The sequence below is a fragment of the Pseudophryne corroboree genome, chromosome 4, assembly GCF_028390025.1.
Source record: "Pseudophryne corroboree isolate aPseCor3 chromosome 4, aPseCor3.hap2, whole genome shotgun sequence".
In the NCBI taxonomy this organism is placed as follows: Eukaryota; Metazoa; Chordata; class Amphibia; order Anura; family Myobatrachidae; genus Pseudophryne; species Pseudophryne corroboree.
In genome coordinates this window covers 200,690,049-200,708,010 of record NC_086447.1, presented here as the reverse complement: position 1 = coordinate 200,708,010, position 17,962 = coordinate 200,690,049, and the positions used below count along the sequence as shown (strand labels likewise).

At 46.9% G+C, this 17,962-nt stretch overlaps 1 protein-coding gene across 1 annotated transcript in view; it reads left to right on the top strand.

Moving 5' to 3' along the window:
- PPP1R7 (protein phosphatase 1 regulatory subunit 7) overlaps nucleotides 1-17,962 on the top strand; it is a 92,811-nt gene that overhangs the window by 24,345 nt on the left and 50,504 nt on the right. Inside the window, exons 6-7 of the mRNA XM_063915753.1 lie at nucleotides 12,934-13,096; nucleotides 14,622-14,738. Coding sequence (XP_063771823.1) covers nucleotides 12,934-13,096; nucleotides 14,622-14,738 — 280 coding nt within the window. The remainder of the gene's footprint in view (nucleotides 1-12,933; nucleotides 13,097-14,621; nucleotides 14,739-17,962) is intronic.

Below are 17,962 nucleotides of genomic sequence, written 5' to 3'. Positions count from 1 at the left end.
GGGTCTCGGCTTTTACAACTTTGCCGAGCGGTTATTTAGTCAGGGGCAAACACGTTTGTAAAATCCTACAAATTTGATACCCTGGCTAAGGAGGACCTGGAGTTCTCTCATTCGGTGCTGCAGAGTCATCCGCACTCTCCCGCCCGTTTGGGAGCTTTGGTATTATCCCCATGGTCCTTTCAGGAACCCCAGCATCCACTAGGACGATAGAGAAAATAAGAATTTACTTACCGATAATTCTATTTCTCGGAGTCCGTAGTGGATGCTGGGCGCCCATCCCAAGTGCGGATTATCTGCAATACTTGTACATAGTTACAAAAATCGGGTTATTATTGTTGTGAGCCATCTTTTCAGAGGCTCCGCTGTTATCATACTGTTAACTGGGTTCAGATCACAGGTTGTACAGTGTGATTGGTGTGGCTGGTATGAGTCTTACCCGGGATTCAAAATCCTTCCTTATTATGTACGCTCGTCCGGGCACAGTATCTAACTGGCTTGGAGGAGGGTCATAGGGGGAGGAGCCAGTGCACACCACCTGATCCTAAAGCTTTACTTTTTGTGCCCTGTCTCCTGCGGAGCCGCTATTCCCCATGGTCCTTTCAGGAACCCCAGCATCGACTACGGACTCCGAGAAATAGAATTATCGGTAAGTAAATTCTTATTTTCGACATGGTGGTGAGGAGATGTGGTCTTCCTCAGGTGGACCTAATGGCGTCTCGGCAGAACCACCAGCTGCCCAGATATGTGTCCAGAACAAGGGATCCAGCAGCAGAAGGAGTGGACGCGTTCACACTTCTTTGGGGTTACGAAAAGGTTTACGTATTTCCGCCGTTCCCTCTCATTCCCAGGGTTCTGAAGAGGTTGAAACGAGAGCGAGTGTGGGCGATTCTAATCGCACCAGATTGGCCACGCAGGAGTTGGTACTCGGATCTACAAGGATTGTTAGCGGACGAACCGTGGCGGTTATCTCAGAGAGAGGACCTGCTATCTCAAGGCCCGTGTCTACATTCGGACCTGAACAGGCTGCGTTTAACGGCGTGGCTATTGAGACCAGGATCTTAAGGAACAGAGGGATACCTAGAACGGCTATTCCTACGATGATTGCGGCTCGAAAACCGGTCACGGCCATACATTACAACAGAATTTGGAAGAAGTACATTGACTGGTGTCAGGAACGTGGATGGAAATCGACGACCTTCCACTTATCCAGACTTTTCGCTTTTCCTTCAGGCCGGCCTGGACTTAGGTCTGCGCCTGGGATCTCTGAATGTTCAAGTGTAGGCTCTTTCTATCCTTTTTCAACAGCGGTTGGCAGCCTTACCAGAGATTCAGACCTTTTTTACAGGGGGTTCTGAGGATACAGCCCCCGTTTCGTCTTCCCACTGCACCGTGGGATCTCAATTTAGTATTAGATTTTTTTGAAATCACCACTCTTTGAGCCATTACCTAGAACAGACCTGAAACATCTCTCTTGGAAGGTAACGTTGTTGTTAGCCTTGGCACCGGCTAGGCGGGTTTCTGAGTTAGGAGCCTTATCGTGTAAGAGTCCTTTTTTGATATTTCATGAGGATCGGGCGGAACTCCGTACTAGAGCGGATTTCCTTCCTAAGGTTGTTTCGGGGTTTCATGTAAACCAGCCGATTGTGGTCCCATCTTTCCAGTGTCTGGCAGATGGGGATGTATCCTTGGATGTTGTCATAGCGTTGCGGGTGTACGTACACATTACGTCATCCTTTAGGAAGTCGGACCATTTGTTTGTACTGTATGATGGGCCAAAGAAGGGTTGGCCGGCTTCTAAGCAGTCTCTGTCTAGATGGATCAGACTGGCCATTCGGCAAGCTTATGTTTCCTGTGGTAAACAGGTTCCGGTACAGACGGGTGCTCATACTACCCGGTCGGTGGGTGCCTCCTGGGCGGCTGCCAGAGGTGTTTCCACGACTCAACTGTGCAGAGCGGCGACGTGGTCCTCAGCCCACACGTTCGCGAAATTTTACAAGTTTGATACCTTTGCGTCCGAGGATTCTAAGTTCGGACGTTTGGTTTTACAGACAACAGACAGCACTCCCTCCCTAGGGGATAACTTTGGGACGTCCCCTAATGTCTAAGGAACTCCAGTGTCCCCTAGTGGATGAAAGAGAAAAGAGGATTTTGGTACTTACCGATAAATCCATTACTCTGAATCCTCTAGGGGACACTGGACGCCCACCTCGGTGCTGTCAGCCTGCTGTGTTTGGGTTATTGTTCACAGTTCGTGCAAACGGTATTAGTTTCGGTTAACGAAGTTCTTGGATGCTGTTTGTTCTGTTGGACGGTTCGGTTCCTCGCCAGGTGCGGTAGTCTCATGTCCTGTTCTCTCAGTCACATTTTCAAAACTGAGGGAGAGGGATGTGAAGGGGGAGGAGCCGGCTGTGCAGACAATACTCATTTTAGATTGTGCCACACCTCCGGTTGCAAGCTTCACACCCCTAATGTCTAAGGAACTCCAGTGTCCCCTAGAGGATTCAGAGAAATGGATTTATCGGTAAGTACCAAAATCCTCTTTTCTAACACCATTGAACATATCTCTACATATGGTGAAGAGGTTGGTGTTGGGATCTTGGCCACCAGAAATGCTGGCAGCGGGGCGAGCGCTAGAAAGCCTTAGCCCTGGCACCGCTGCCGGCATTCTCGGCGGTATCCGGACTCCAGGTCGACAACAAAAAGGTCGACACACCTTAGGTCGACGCCAATTGGTTGACACACCTTAGGTCGACATGGAAAAAGGTCGACATGAGTTTTTCACAATTTCTCTAACGTCCTAGTGGATGCTGGGGACTCCGTCAGGACCATGGGGATTAGCGGGCTCCGCAGGAGACAGGGCACATCTAAAAAGCCTTTTAGGTCACATGGTGTGTACTGGCTCCTCCCCCTATGACCCTCCTCCAAGCCTCAGTTAGGTTTTTGTGCCCGTCCGAGAGGGTGCAATCTAGGTGGCTCTCTTAAAGAGCTAGTTAGAAAAGTTTTTTTTTAGGTTTCTAATCAGTGTCTCCTGCTGGCGACAGGAGCACTGCAACGAGGGACTTAGGGGAGAGACTTGCAACTCACCTGCCTGCAGGAGGATTGAAGTCTTAGGCTACTGGACACTGAGCTCCAGAGGGAGTCGGAACACAGGTCAGCCTGGGGTTCGTCCCGGAGCCGCGCCGCCGATCCCCCTTACAGACGCTGAAGAACGGCAGAACGGAGGTCCGGAAACAGGCGGCAGAAGACTTCAGTCTTCATAGAGGTAGCGCACAGCACTGCAGCTGTGCGCCATTGTTGCTACACGGCTCACGGATCTCGGTCACGGAGGGTGCAGGGCGCTGCTGGGGGCGCCCTGGGCAGCAATATAGAGTACCTTAGAGGCAAATAAATACATCACATATAGCCATTAAGGCTATATGTATGTATTTAACCCAGGCCAGTTTATTAGAAAAACCGGGAGAAAAGCCGCCGAAAAAGGGGCGGAGCTTATTCTCCTCAGCACTCTGCGCCATTTTCCTGCACGGCTCCGCTGGTGAGGAAGGCTCCCACGACTCTCCCCTGCATTGCACTACAGAAACAGGGTAACAAAGAGAGGGGGGGCATAAATTGGCGATATAATTATATATTGAGAGCGCATATATAGAAACAACACCTTCTAGGGTTGTTATATACAGTATAGCGCTTTTGGTGTGTGCTGGCAAACTCTCCCTCTGTCTCCCCAAAGGGCTAGGAGGGTCCTGTCTTCAATAGAGCATTCACTGTGTGGCTGCTGTGTGTGTCGGTACGTGTGTGTCGACATGTATGAGGACGAAGTTGGTGTGGAGGCAGAGCAATTGCCGATGATGGTAATGTCACCCCCTAGGGAGTCGACACCGGAATGGATGGCTTTGGTTATGGAATTACGTGATAATGTCAGCACATTACAAAAGTCAGTTGACGAAATGAGACGCCCGGCAAACCAGTTAGTACCGGTTCAGGCATCTCAGACACCGTCAGGGGCTGTAAAACGTCCCTTACCTCAGTCAGTCGACACGGGTACCGACACAGATGAATCTAGTGTCGACGGTGAGGAAGTAAACGTATTTTCCAATAGGGCCACACGTTATATGATCACGGCAATGAAGGAGGCTTTGCAGCTCTCTGATACTACTGGTACCTCAAAAAGGGGTATTATGTGGGGGGTTAAAAAACTGCCTGTATTTTTCCCAGAATCAGAGGAATTGAATGATGTGTGTGATGAAGCGTGGGTTACCCCCGATAGAAAATTGCCAATTTCAAAGAAGTTATTGGCATTATACCCTTTCCCACCAGAGGTTAGGGCGCGCTGGGAAACACCCCCTAGGGTGGATAAGGCGCTCACACGTTTATCAAAGCAAGTGGCGTTGCCGTCTCCTGATACGGCCGCCCTCAAGGATCCAGCAGATAGGAGGCTGGAAACTACACTGAAGAGTATATACACGCATACTGGTGTTATACTGCGACCGGCAATAGCCTCAGCCTGGATGTGCAGTGCTGGGGTAGTGTGGTTGGATTCTCTGACTGAAAATATTGATACCCTGGATAGGGACAGTATTTTATTGACTCTAGAGCAATTAAAGGATGCTTTTCTTTATATGCGAGATGCTCAGAGAGATGTTTGTACTCTAGCATCAAGAGTAAGCGCAATGTCCATATCTGCCAGAAGAAGTTTATGGACGCGACAGTGGTCAGGTGATGCGGATTCCAAGAGGCATATGGAAGTATTGCCATACAAGGGAGAGGAATTGTTTGGGGTCGGTCTTTCGGACTTGGTGGCCACGGCAACTGCCGGCAAATCCACTTTTTTACCTCAGACTCCTTCCCAACAGAAAAAGACACCGTCTTTTCAGCCGCAGTCCTTTCGCTCCTATAAAAAGCGACCAAAAGGACAGTCTTATCTGCCGCGAGGCAGAGGAAAGGGTAAGAAAGGGCAGCAAGCAGCCCCTACCCAGGAACAGAAGCCCGCCCCGGTTTCTACAAAGCCATCAGCATGACGCTGGGGCTGTACAAGTGGACTTAGGAACGGTGGGGGGTCGGCTCAAAAATTTCAGCAATCAATGGGATCACTCACAAGTAGACCCGTGGGTCCTGCAGATAATATCTCAGGGGTACATGCTGGAGTTCGAAAGGTCTCCTCCTCGCCGGTTCCTAAAGTCTGCTTTACCAACGTCTCCCTCAGAAAGGACGTTGGTTTTGGAAGCCATTCACAAGCTGTATTCTCAGCAGGTGATAGTCAAGGTACCCCTCCTACAACAGGGAAAGGGGTATTATTCCACACTATTTGTGGTACCGAAACCGGACGGTTCGGTAAGACCTATTCTAAATCTGAAATCCTTGAACCTGTATATACAGAAATTCAAGTTCAAGATGGAGTCACTCAGAGCAGTGATAGCAAACCTGGAAGAGGGGGACTTCATGGTGTCCTTGGACATAAAAGATGCTTATCTACATGTCCCAATTTACCCTTCACACCAAGGGTATCTCAGGTTCGTGATACAAGACTGTCATTATCAGTTTCAAACGCTGCCGTTTGGTTTGTCCACGGCTCCTCGGGTCTTTACCAAGGTAATGACCGAAATGATGGTTCTTCTACGAAGAAAAGGCGTATTAATTATCCCGTACTTGGACGATCTCCTAATAAGGGCAAAGTCCAGAGAACAGCTGGAAGCCAGTGTGGCACTATCACAAGTAGTGCTTCGGCAACATGGGTGGATTCTAAATCTTCCAAAATCTCAATTGACTCCGACAACACATCTGTTGTTTTTGGGCATGATTCTGGACACGGTTCAGAAAAAGGTATTTCTCCCAGAGGAGAAGGCAAAGGAGCTATCCGAACTTGTCAGGAACCTCCTAAAACCAGGAACTGTGTCAGTACATCAATGCACGAGAGTCCTGGGAAAAATGGTGGCTTCGTACGAAGCGATTCCTTTCGGCAGATTCCATGCACGGACATTCCAGTGGGATCTACTGGACAAATGGTCCGGATCGCATCTGCACATGCATCAGAGGATAACATTGTCACCAAGAACAAGATTGTCTCTCCTGTGGTGGTTACAGACGGCCCATCTGTTAGTGGGCCGCAGATTCGGCATACAGGACTGGGTCCTGGTGACTACGGATGCCAGCCTACGAGGTTGGGGAGCAGTCACAAAGGGAAGAAACTTCCAGGGTGTGTGGTCAAACCTGGAAAAGTCTCTTCACATAAATATACTGGAGCTAAGAGCGATATACAATGCCCTAAGCCAAGCAAGACCTCTGCTTCAGGATCAGCCGGTGCTGATCCAGTCCGACAACATCACGGCAGTCGCCCACGTCAACCGACAAGGCGGCACGAGAAGCAGAAGTGCAATGACGGAAACTGCACGGATTCTGCGCTGGGCGGAGAATCATGTCGTAGCACTGTCAGCAGTGTTCATCCCGGGAGTGGACAACTGGGAAGCAGACTTCCTCAGCAGACACGACCTTCACCCGGGAGAGTGGGGACTTCATCCAGAAGTTTTCAACATGATGGTGAACCGTTGGGAAAAACCAAAGGTGGACATGATGGCGTCTCGCCTCAACAAAAAGTTGGACAGGTATTGCGCCAGGTCAAGAGACCCACAGGCAATAGCTGTGGACGCTCTGGTAACACCATGGGTGTACCAGTCAGTATATGTGTTCCCTCCTCTGCCTCTCATACCAAAGGTACTGAGAATTATACGGAAAAGAGGAGTAAGAACAATACTGGTAGCTCCGGACTGGCCAAGAAGAACTTGGTATCCAGAACTTCAAGAGATGCTCACGGAGGATCCGTGGCCTCTACCTCTAAGAAGGGACCTGCTTCAACAGGGACCTTGTATGTTCCAAGACTTACCGCGACTGCGTTTGACGGCATGGCGGTTGAACGCCGGATTCTAAAAGAAAAGGGCATTCCTGAGGAAGTTATTCCGACTTTAATTAAAGCCAGGAAAGATGTGACCGCACAACATTATCACCGTATTTGGAGAAAATATGTTGCGTGGTGTGAGGCCAAGAAGGCTCCAACGGAAGAATTTCAATTGGGTCGATTCTTACATTTCCTGCAAGCAGGATTGTCTATGGGCCTAAAATTGGGGTCCATTAAAGTTCAAATTTCGGCCTTATCAATTTTCTTCCAGAAAGAATTGGCGTCAGTGCCTGAAGTACAGACTTTTGTAAAAGGTGTACTACATATACAACCCCCAATAGTGCCTCCAGTGGCACCGTGGGATTTGAACGTGGTTCTAAATTTTCTCAAATCTCATTGGTTTGAGCCTTTAAAATCGGTAGATTTAAAATACCTTACATGGAAGGTAACCATGCTATTGGCCCTGGCTTCAGCCAGGAGAGTTTCAGAATTGGCGGCTTTGTCGTACAAAAGCCCATATCTGATTTTCCATTCGGACAGGGCAGAATTGCGGACACGTCCTCAATTTCTCCCTAAGGTGGTTTCGGCTTTTCACTTGAACCAGCCTATTGTGGTGCCTGCGGCGACTAGCGACTTGGAGGACTCCAAGTTACTGGACGTTGTCAGAGCATTGAAAATATATATTTCAAGGACAGCTGGAGTCAGAAAATCTGACTCGTTGTTTATATTGTATGCACCCAACAAGATGGGTGCTCCTGCGTCTAAACAGACGATTGCACGTTGGATATGTAGCACAATCCAACTTGCACATTCTGTGGCAGGCCTGCCACAGCCTAAATCTGTAAAGGCCCACTCCACAAGGAAAGTGGGCTCATCCTGGGCGGCTGCCCGAGGGGTCTCGGCATTACAACTTTGCCGAGCAGCTACGTGGTCAGGGGAGAACACGTTTGTAAAATTTTACAAATTTGATACTCTGGCTAAGGAGGACCTGGAGTTCTCTCATTCGGTGCTGCAGAGTCATCCGCACTCTCCCGCCCGTTTGGGAGCTTTGGTATAATCCCCATGGTCCTGACGGAGTCCCCAGCATCCACTAGGACGTTAGAGAAAATAAGATTTTACTTACCGATAAATCTATTTCTCGTAGTCCGTAGTGGATGCTGGGCGCCCATCCCAAGTGCGGATTGTCTGCACTGTTTGTACATAGTTATTGTTACAAAAATCGGGTTATTACTATTGTTGTGAGCCATCTTTTTAGAGGCTACTTCGTTTTGTTATCATACTGTTAACTGGGTTCAGATCACAAGTTGTACGGTGTGATTGGTGTGGCTGGTATGAGTCTTACCCGGGATTCAAGATCCTTCCTTATTGTGTACGCTCGTCCGGGCACAGTACCTAACTGAGGCTTGGAGGAGGGTCATAGGGGGAGGAGCCAGTACACACCATGTGACCTAAAAGGCTTTTTAGATGTGCCCTGTCTCCTGCGGAGCCCGCTAATCCCCATGGTCCTGACGGAGTCCCCAGCATCCACTACGGACTACGAGAAATAGATTTATCGGTAAGTAAAATCTTATTTTTTTTCTTTTTTGGAACCTTTTCATACTTAACGATCCATGTGGACTACGATTGGAACGGTAATCCGTGCCGAGCGAAGCGGTAGCGGAGCGAAGGCACCATGCCCGAAGCATGGCGAGCGAAGCGGTGCACTAATTGGGGTTCCCGGTCACTCTACGAAGAAAACGACACCAAAAAAACATAAACTCATGTCGACCTTGTTCCTGGCGACCTTTTGGCCATGTCGACCTTTTGGCCATGTCGACCTAAGGTGTGTCGACCAATTGGCGTCGACCTTTTTGTTGTCGACCTGGAGTCCCAGACCCGTTCTCGGCGGTTGGGATCCCGGCGTCAGTGTTCTGACCAGCGGGATCCCGACCGCCGGGATATTGACTACATTCCATGATGAAGATGTAGCATGATAAGGGAACCACACAAATAGTTTCATTCGTTTTGAAGTTTTCTCCTTTATTAGCATATTGTAACCAGCAGCATTGCTGAATTTTTAGAGTTGCACAGGATAATCGCTGATTGGGCTACGCTAATATATGTTAATGTGCGCATTGCAAGCTAACATCATGTGGAATTGGGTTGTCCCCTTGGAGTAACATTACTGATTTCATGTAGAGAATATAATTCAGAAAAATCAGACCCTACAGATTGTTTCAGGGGCGTGGCTGGGACGGGCGTAAGACTCACTTCTGCTGCTCTCCGGCTCCATTATCCTTTTACCTATCCTGCCTCTGTGCTCTACACTCTGCTCACTTTCCAGTTGTAGCACTGACCATATCTTCCTCGTCTTTACTGCGTCTGGTTGCTCCCGCCAGAACATGCTTGCGGCTGCCATTGTCTGATCTGAGTCCTGCTCTGTTGTTGACTGTCTTAAAATGTTGCATTTTCTCTAACACCTTTCTAGTTGCTCTTTGGCTGGGACCGTTTGGATTCTACAGCTCCAATACTTACTAGGTTTAATCCCCCCAGATGTTTTCCCCTCCCACTGGTACTGTACTCTGCCTTGCTGTTTATTATGGAGAGGTTAGATCTTGAAGCTGTGGACCAGGAGTGTTCTGTCCTTGCTCCATTTATTATTCTTCCCTACCTCTGTGATTATGAGCAGTGAGTCCTGAATAAAATAGAGACTGTACAGATGGCTCTATCACTTTCTAGTTATGACTTTCATGCATCAGCAGAGACCGAGAAGGCGTTTGTGTTTTCTGTACCTACTTGTGGGGAAGTTATTATTATTATTATTATTATTAGTTATTTATATAGCGCACACGTATTCCGCAGCGCTTTACAGAGAATATTTGCCCATTCACATCGAAGTTCACCCTCCTGTGGCAGATACAGGATTATCGATCCTACTGAAGGACAGGAAAACACTGTGTCAGGGATTTTGTTGTGGATGTTGCTATTTGGGATCTACGCTGATTCTGACTCGTATTGTGATAAGGAGAGGTTCCATTGCCTCCTTCCAGTGTCCTCCGACCAGCAGATTCTCTCAGTGTATTTACGGTGCCACTGTTCTGTTTCAGGGAGGGGTATGTTCCCCTGAGACTGGACTGCATGAACTCTTTGCTTCTTTTTCATAATCCGTAGCATTCCTTATTTTTGGATTTTCCCAGGCCTGAGCGAAAAGGGTTGAGTACACTATGTTCCAACTGGGGGGCACCTGAGAGTTTCATTTCCACTGCATGTTGCCTCTATTACATTTATATTTGCTGTTACATATAGAGAATGCACTATGTGGCCGTACCATAATGCTCCTGGATTACTTCAAAGCCGTCATTGGCTGCTTTCACCTCCTGTCCTGGAGATTTTAGTTCTAAGGAGACTATCAAATTACCTGCAAAATTTTTGAGGAAAAAATTATTGTAGCTAATGCGACCATTTTTCCATTAATGCAGATACACGCACTCCTGTTATCCGCACTATCCAATTGGAAAAAAAAAAATTGGATGCTGTGGTTTTTCCCACAAATACCCACGTGGAAAAAATGAAAATCTGTCCGTACCTCAAAAAAATATTGGTAACAGTTTAATAAGTACTGTCCAAAATAAATATATTTTGAGCTTTTAAAAATGTTTAAAATGGCTGATTTTGTCAATTTTTATTAAAGAATGTAAAATGATGAAGCAAATGTTTTTTGTTTCATTAAATACGTATAAAACAAAGTTTAAAAATAAACAGAAAAGTTGATTATGGGGTAATTTGTACGTAGCCCCTTAAACGGGATCAGTACTAAATGCCGCAGGCCGGAATCCCGGCGGTCGAAATACCGACGCCGGAATCCCAACAGTGGTGGCGAGCGGAACGCAGCCCCTTGCGGGCTCACTACGCTCGGCACACTATTATATTCTCCCTCTATGGGTGTCGTGGACACCCACGGAGGGAGAATGTCGGGATTGTGGCGGTCGGGATTCCGGCGTCTTGACCGTATCCCCCTTAAACATTTGTTTTTCCATTTGTTACATTTCCTATTGCCTAATTAATCATGGGGAGGGGGTGTTCCAGGGATTCTGAAGCCAACATCTGTCCCAGCATTTTTAGCTTAATTACCTAATTTTCCTGACTTTCCACCTGCTCCTGACATATTTGTATGCGACGAAGTCTGTATATGAAGCACAATTAAACTTGGCATGGAAAAAATCCACGTGTGCTGCATTGTAGCACTTCGTATGCAGATTCAGAGACTTAATCGCACACAGATATACAAGTGTTTATGTATACAATTAATCTGCACAGTCTCCTGATGTGTCCTAGACACATTATCCTGTTGCGGCTTAGACACATTTTTGGCAAAAAAAAGATTCCCGACGCTAATAGTCTCACAGGACCTGGCGCGCCTAGTGGGGCTGTTTGGCGTGACTGCAGCAAAGATGCAAGAGGACATATCTGTATTACACTCAATCTCACATAGTCCTCACCATAAATAAATCCAACACATACAGATACTATGCCATAAGTTACTATAAAAGTGAATTAAGGTGGTAATTCAGACCTGATCGCTGGGCTGCAAACTTTGCTGTCCTGCGTTCAGATAGTTGCTGCCTCCAGGGGGAGTGTAAATTCGCTGTGAAAGTGTGCGATCCCATGTGTACGCAGAGCTGCTAAAATCCACTTTGTGCAGTCTCTGCGCAGCCCAGAACTTACTCCTACAGTGCAATGAGAAGAGGCTGATAGGGTCCGGAGCTGACGTCAGACATCCTCCCTGAAAACGTTTGAGCACTCCTGCGTTTTTCCGGACACTCCCAATAAACACTCATTTACCACCCACAAATGGCATCTTCCTGTCAATCACCTTGCGAACGCCAGTACGATCAGATTTTTTGCACTATCCCGTTGCTAACCGCCGATGCCCTTTGTTGTTGTCTGATACGTGTGTGTGCAGTGCGTGTGCAGTTGAGACTTGATCGCCCGCTGTGTGAAAATGCACATCAGCGATCAGATCTGAATCACCACCTAACAGCACGCAAGTGTTTACAATTTAAAAATGGATTATATTGACACTTGGCAGCTTACCGACTATGTTCGGCAATGCAGGAACGGCTGTGTCCCGCTATAGGGCACAGCCAAAGTGTACAACCTCAGCTACAACAATAAGTTGCCATCGGGTGGCAGGGAGTAGTTTCCATAAAGTGGGGCACTGCTGCCCTCATATCTGTTAAACAGGGAAACATAGAGCACATTGGGGGCTTCTGGGTACTCTTATTTGAGTACATTCTTCCCAGCACCCTCTACTTCAGGGGTATTCAACATGTGACCTTCCTGCTGCTGTGGTACTACACATCCCAGCATAACCTTGTCCTTCAATGCATTGTATACGCAGAATGGATAGCTTTTCAAGAGTGGTATTCAAGAGGACCTGGATTGTGGACATTGACCCTCATAGCTATAGTGTGTATTCTGTGAGTCTTCAGTTGCAGTGTGTTCTCTGCCTATTTAGTGCACATATCCTGGTAAGCAAACCAGGCTATTGTATTGCTCTTGTAAATGATTAAGCCTTATGGTTGACAATTAAATTGCAAATAATTATGTTGGGATCAGTATGTAAACCAGGCGGTCAGGGTCCTGGCCTTCAGTATACAGACAGCACGATCCCGACCACGGTTATGCTAGCAGCCGGGCGAGTGCTAGCAAGCACCTTGCAGGCTCGCTACGTTGCGGGCACGGTGGCTCGCTGCACTCGCCACAGGAAAGCCTGTGGCGCCGGGATTCCAGTTTCAGTATTTCCCCGCTAGTCGGCATTGTGACGTCCAGGATCCCGACTAGCACTATGGTGACCGCTTCCCATTACATTCCTTACCTGCCAGAAGTCAGTTGTTGATATTGCTGCAGTTCTAAAACAAAGGGGAAGTCTCCAGTAATAAACCCATATGATGTTTGTGTACTAAAATATATTCTTTGTAGCTATAACCTGCACTTTCAGGCCAAACAAAAAGTTTTATGCTTGCTTTGTAGTCACTATGCACAAGTGTGACAAAGTCCTGTCCTTGCAGAATCCTGGATCTGTCATTCAATCTCATTAAACGAATTGGAGGGCTAGATTCTCTGACTCGGCTACAGCGCCTGTATCTGGTGAACAACAAGATTGGCCGGATCGAGAACCTCAGCGCTTTAACACAGCTACGTTTATTGGAGCTAGGCTCAAACCGTATCCGGGTGAGTGCGCTGCATGGGAACATGTACTGTAAGCTGGCATTATTAGTGCTTCCCAGTTGTATTGTGTACTGAGAATTATGGTGCTAATTGTTTCTTGTGCTCTGTTTACTGTAATGTTATGTTCTGTGTACCCTGTACTGTCCTACTGTTGCCAGATGTACAGCGCTGCAGCCCGTTTGTAGTGCCTTATAAATAAAATTTAATAATTAGTGGATAAAGGTATACTTGTAAAATATTGCAGCCAGGGAAGGGAGAGACTGGTGAGCTTGGTTTAGTGTTTTCTTTCAGTACAGTTGTCATCCACGTACAGTAATATCCATAAGGTTATAGCTTATCGTCATGAATATTAGAGACACCGTTGTCTCTGCAATGTCACTTGTTACTAACGACAAGCCTGAATTCTGGTTTAGCCCATAAAATTATGACTATGGTGACAGGTCCACTTTAATGCATTGAGACCATGTTATATTGATACCCTGTATGACTTGACACATTTTGTTTCTATTTTGAGAGTCGTAGGGCCAGATTCAATTAGGCTTGATTCTTGCCACCTGAGAAAAAAGGCTTGTAGCCTCAGACTTTTATGCCTGGAAAATTTTCAATACAAGCCTTTTTAATTGCCTGGTAGATCTGTAGCTAACGCACGTTGCCCTGAGGTATGATGTAACATGTTTGTGGTGGGTAGAAAGCCCTACTTACTACTGATTTATTTTCGAGCCTGAGGAGGAGATTAACATCCTGCAGGCTGCAATTGAATAGCCCCAGGCATTGCTTTGAGGCTAATTGAATTTAACCCTTAATGTCACCGGAATAAAAAAAGCATTGATTGAGGCAAAATGGGCAATTATGTGTATTGATATTTAGTTTGAAATTCAGATAATTATGTGGATTTCACCTGTAATCTACACAGTCACCTTTTAAAGTGTTACATTGTAGTTACTTCTGTCCGATTGCAAGAATCACACAGAGAGAATATCTGAATGATTATTTTAATTGTTCATTTCCGTATAGCTTTACCTGGCACAATACATTTTTAAAAGTATTTGTTGTATATGCCAAAATTTAAATATTAGGCAAATATGCAGATGCTCCTCATTTAACGACCGAGTTCCGTTCCTATGACTAGGTCATTAGATGAAATGGTTGTTAAGCGAGGAGCCCATACTTAATACAGGTAATACTTTTTATTTATTCTGAATAAACAAAATGTTTAAATAAAATTTCAACTTGATGAGTTTGTTTTACTTTACATAACTCTTACATAATGTACAGTATTACAGAACATGAAAATACACTCATTTGAAAGTATAAAAATGATTACAGTGCCATTTACTGCTGGTCAGAGCTGGTTGTAAGTCCGAGCGGTTGTTGAACAGGTAGGTTAAGTGAGGAGCATCTGTATACTAGAGTAAATGTAAATGTTTGTTATCCTTGTCTTTATCTTATTGTTAAATATAATAAACTTCGTTTCTTTGTTATATTTATAGATGTAGATATATATATTTGTTTTCTTATGTGTTCCCAGGAGATAGAGAATCTGGATACGATGAGAGATCTCGACAGTCTGTTTCTTGGGAAGAATAAAATCCCCAAACTACAGAACATGGAAGCACTGACTAATCTCACTGTACTGAGCGTCCAGGTAACTATACTGGGATTACCGTCACCCACAGTATATATCGCAGACACTTGCTAACGTCTTCTGAAAGACTTCCAGCTGAACGCATTACTAATGCCAGATAGCTGTATATACAGCTTCAGAATCTATCCTCTTTAGTGGTTAGTGCTGTAATCATTTTGCTTGGTTATTATGTCACAGATTGAGAGAGACAGAATTATATTTCTCTAACGTCCTAGTGGATGCTGGGGACTCCGTAAGGACCATGGGGAATAGATGGGCTCCGCAGGAGACATGGGCACTTTAAGAAAGAATTTAGATTCTGGTATGCTCTTGCTCCTCCCTCTATGTCCCTCCTCCAGACCTCAGTTTGAGACTGTGCCCGGACGAGCTGGGTGCTGTTCAGTGAGCTCTCCTGAGTTTGCTGATAGAAAGTATTTTGTTAGGTTTTTTATTTTCAGGGAGCTCTGCTGGCAACAGACTCCTTGCATCGTGGGACTGAGGGGAGAGAAGCAGCCCTACTCTCTGAAGTTAGGTCCTGCTTCTTAGGCTACTGGACACCATTAGCTCCAGAGGGATCGTACGCAGGATCTCCCCCTCGCCGTCCGTTCCCGGAGCCGCGCCGTCGTCCCCCTCGCAGAGCCGGAAGACAGAAGCCGGGTGAGTATGAGAAGCAAGAAGACTTCGAAATCGGCGGCAGAAGACTCCGTTCTTCACATGAGGTAACGCACAGCACTGCAGCTGTGCGCCATTGCTCCCACACACCTCACATACTCCGGTCACTGTAAGGGTGCAGGGCGGGGGGGGGGGGCGCGCCCTGGGCAGCATATGGACCTCTTTTGGCAAAAGTACACATATATGCAGTTGGGCACTGTATATATGTATGAGCCCCCGCCAAGAAGATGCATATTTGAGCGGGACAGAAGCCCGCCGTCGAGGGGGCAGGGCTTCTACCTCAGCACTCACCAGCGCCATTTTTTGTCCACAGCTCCGCTGAGAGGAAGCTCCCCAGGCTCTCCCCTGCAGATTCACGGTAGAAGAGGGTAAAGAGAGGGGGGGCACATAAATTAGGTGCAAAAACACAATATACAGCGGCTACTGGGTTAACATTAAGTTACTGTGTTATTCCTGGGATATATAGCGCTGGGTGTGTGCTGGCATACTCTCTCCCTGTCTCTCCAAAGGGCCTTGTGGGGGAACTGTCTTCGAAAAGGGCATTCCCTGTGTGTGTGGTGTCGGTACGTTTGTGTCGACATGTCTGATGAGGAAGGCTATGTGGAAGCAGAGCGGGAGCAAATGAATGTGGTGTCTATGCCGACGACACCGACACCTGATTGGTTGGATATGTGGAAGGTTTTAAATGATAGTGTGAATTCCTTACATAAAAGGTTAGAAAAAGCTGAAGCCTTAGGACAGTCAGGGTCCCTGCCCATGCCTGATCCTATGTCGCAGAGGCCGTCAGGGTCTCAGAAGCGCCCACTATCCCAAATTGTTGACACGGATACCGACATGGATTCTGACTCCAGTGTCGATTACGATGATGCAAAGTTACAGCCTAAATTGGCTAAATCCATCCGTTATATGATTATAGCAATTAAGGATGTGTTGCACATCACAGAGGAAACCCCAGTTCCTGACAGGAGGGTTCATATGTATGTGGAAAAGAAGCCACAGGTAACCTTTCCCCCCTCACATGAGCTAAATGAGTTATGTGAAAAGGCTTGGGAATCTCCAGATAAAAAACTGCAGATTCCAAAAGGATTCTTATGGCGTATCCTTTCCCGCCAACGAACAGGTTACGCTGGGAATCCTCCCCTAGGGTGGACAAGGCTTTAACACGCTTGTCCAAGAAGGTAGCCCTGCCGTCACAGGATACGGCTACCCTCAAAAATGCTGCGGATAGAAAACAGGAGGGTACCCTGAAGTCCATTTATACACATTCAGGTACCTTACTGAGGCCGGCTATCGCGTCGGCCTGGGTGTGTAGTGCTGTAGCAGCATGGACGGATACCCTATCTGAGGAACTTGATACCTTAGACAAGGATACTATTTTAATGACCCTGGGGCATATTAAGGACGCTGTCCTATATATGAGAGATGCTGAAAGAGACATAAGTCTGCTGGGTTCTAGAATCAATGCTATGTCTATTTCTGCCAGAAGGGTCCTGTGGACTCGGCAATGGACAGGTGATGCCGACTTAAAAAGGCATATGGAGGTTTTACCTTACAAGGGTGAGGAATTGTTTGGGGACGGTCTCTCGGACCTGGTCTCCACAGCTACTGCTGGAAAGTCAAATTTTTTGCCATATATTTCCTCACAGCCTAGAAAGCACCGTATTATCAAATGCAGTCCTTTCGATCTCAGAAAAACAAGAAAGTTCGAGGTGCGTCCTTTCTTGCCAGAGGCAGGGGCAGAGGAAAGAAGCTGCACGACACAGCTAGTTCGCAGGAACAGAAGTCCTCCCCGGCCTCTACAAAATCCACCGCATGACGCTGGGGCTCCACAGGCGGAGCTAGGCCCGGTGGGGGCGCGTCTTCGAAATTTCAGCCACAAGTGGGTTCACTCCCAGTTGGATCCCTGGGCAATAGAGATTGTGTCTCAGGGATACAAGCTGGAATTCGAAGAGATGCCCCCTCACCGATACCTCAAATCGGCCCTGCCAGCTTCCCCCCACGAGAGGGAATTAGTGTTAACTGCAATTTAAAAATTGTATCTTCAACAGGTGGTGGTCAAGGTTCCCCTCCTTCAACAGGGAAGGGGTTATTATTCGACCATGTTCGTAGTCCCGAAACCGGACGGTTCAGTCAGACCCATATTGAATTTAAAATCCCTGAACATGTACCTGAAAAGGTTCCGGTTCAAGATGGAATCGCTGAGAGCGGTTATCGCAAGCCTGGAAGGGGGGGATTTTATGGTGTCTCTGGACATAAAGGATGCATACCTTCATGTCCCCATTTATCCGCCTCATCAGGCGTACCTCAGATTTGTGGTACAGGATTGTCATTACCAATTTCAGACGTTGCCGTTTGGTCTCTCCACGGCACCAAGAATATTTACCAAGGTAATGGCGGAAATTATGGTACTCCTGCGGAAGCAAGGAGTCACAATTATCCCATACTTGGACAATCTACTCATAAAAGTGAGATCAAGAGAGCAGTTGCTGATCAGCGTAACACTTTCTCTGGAAGTGTTACGGCAACACGGCTGAATTCTAAATAGTCCGAAGTCGCAGTTGGTCCCTACGACT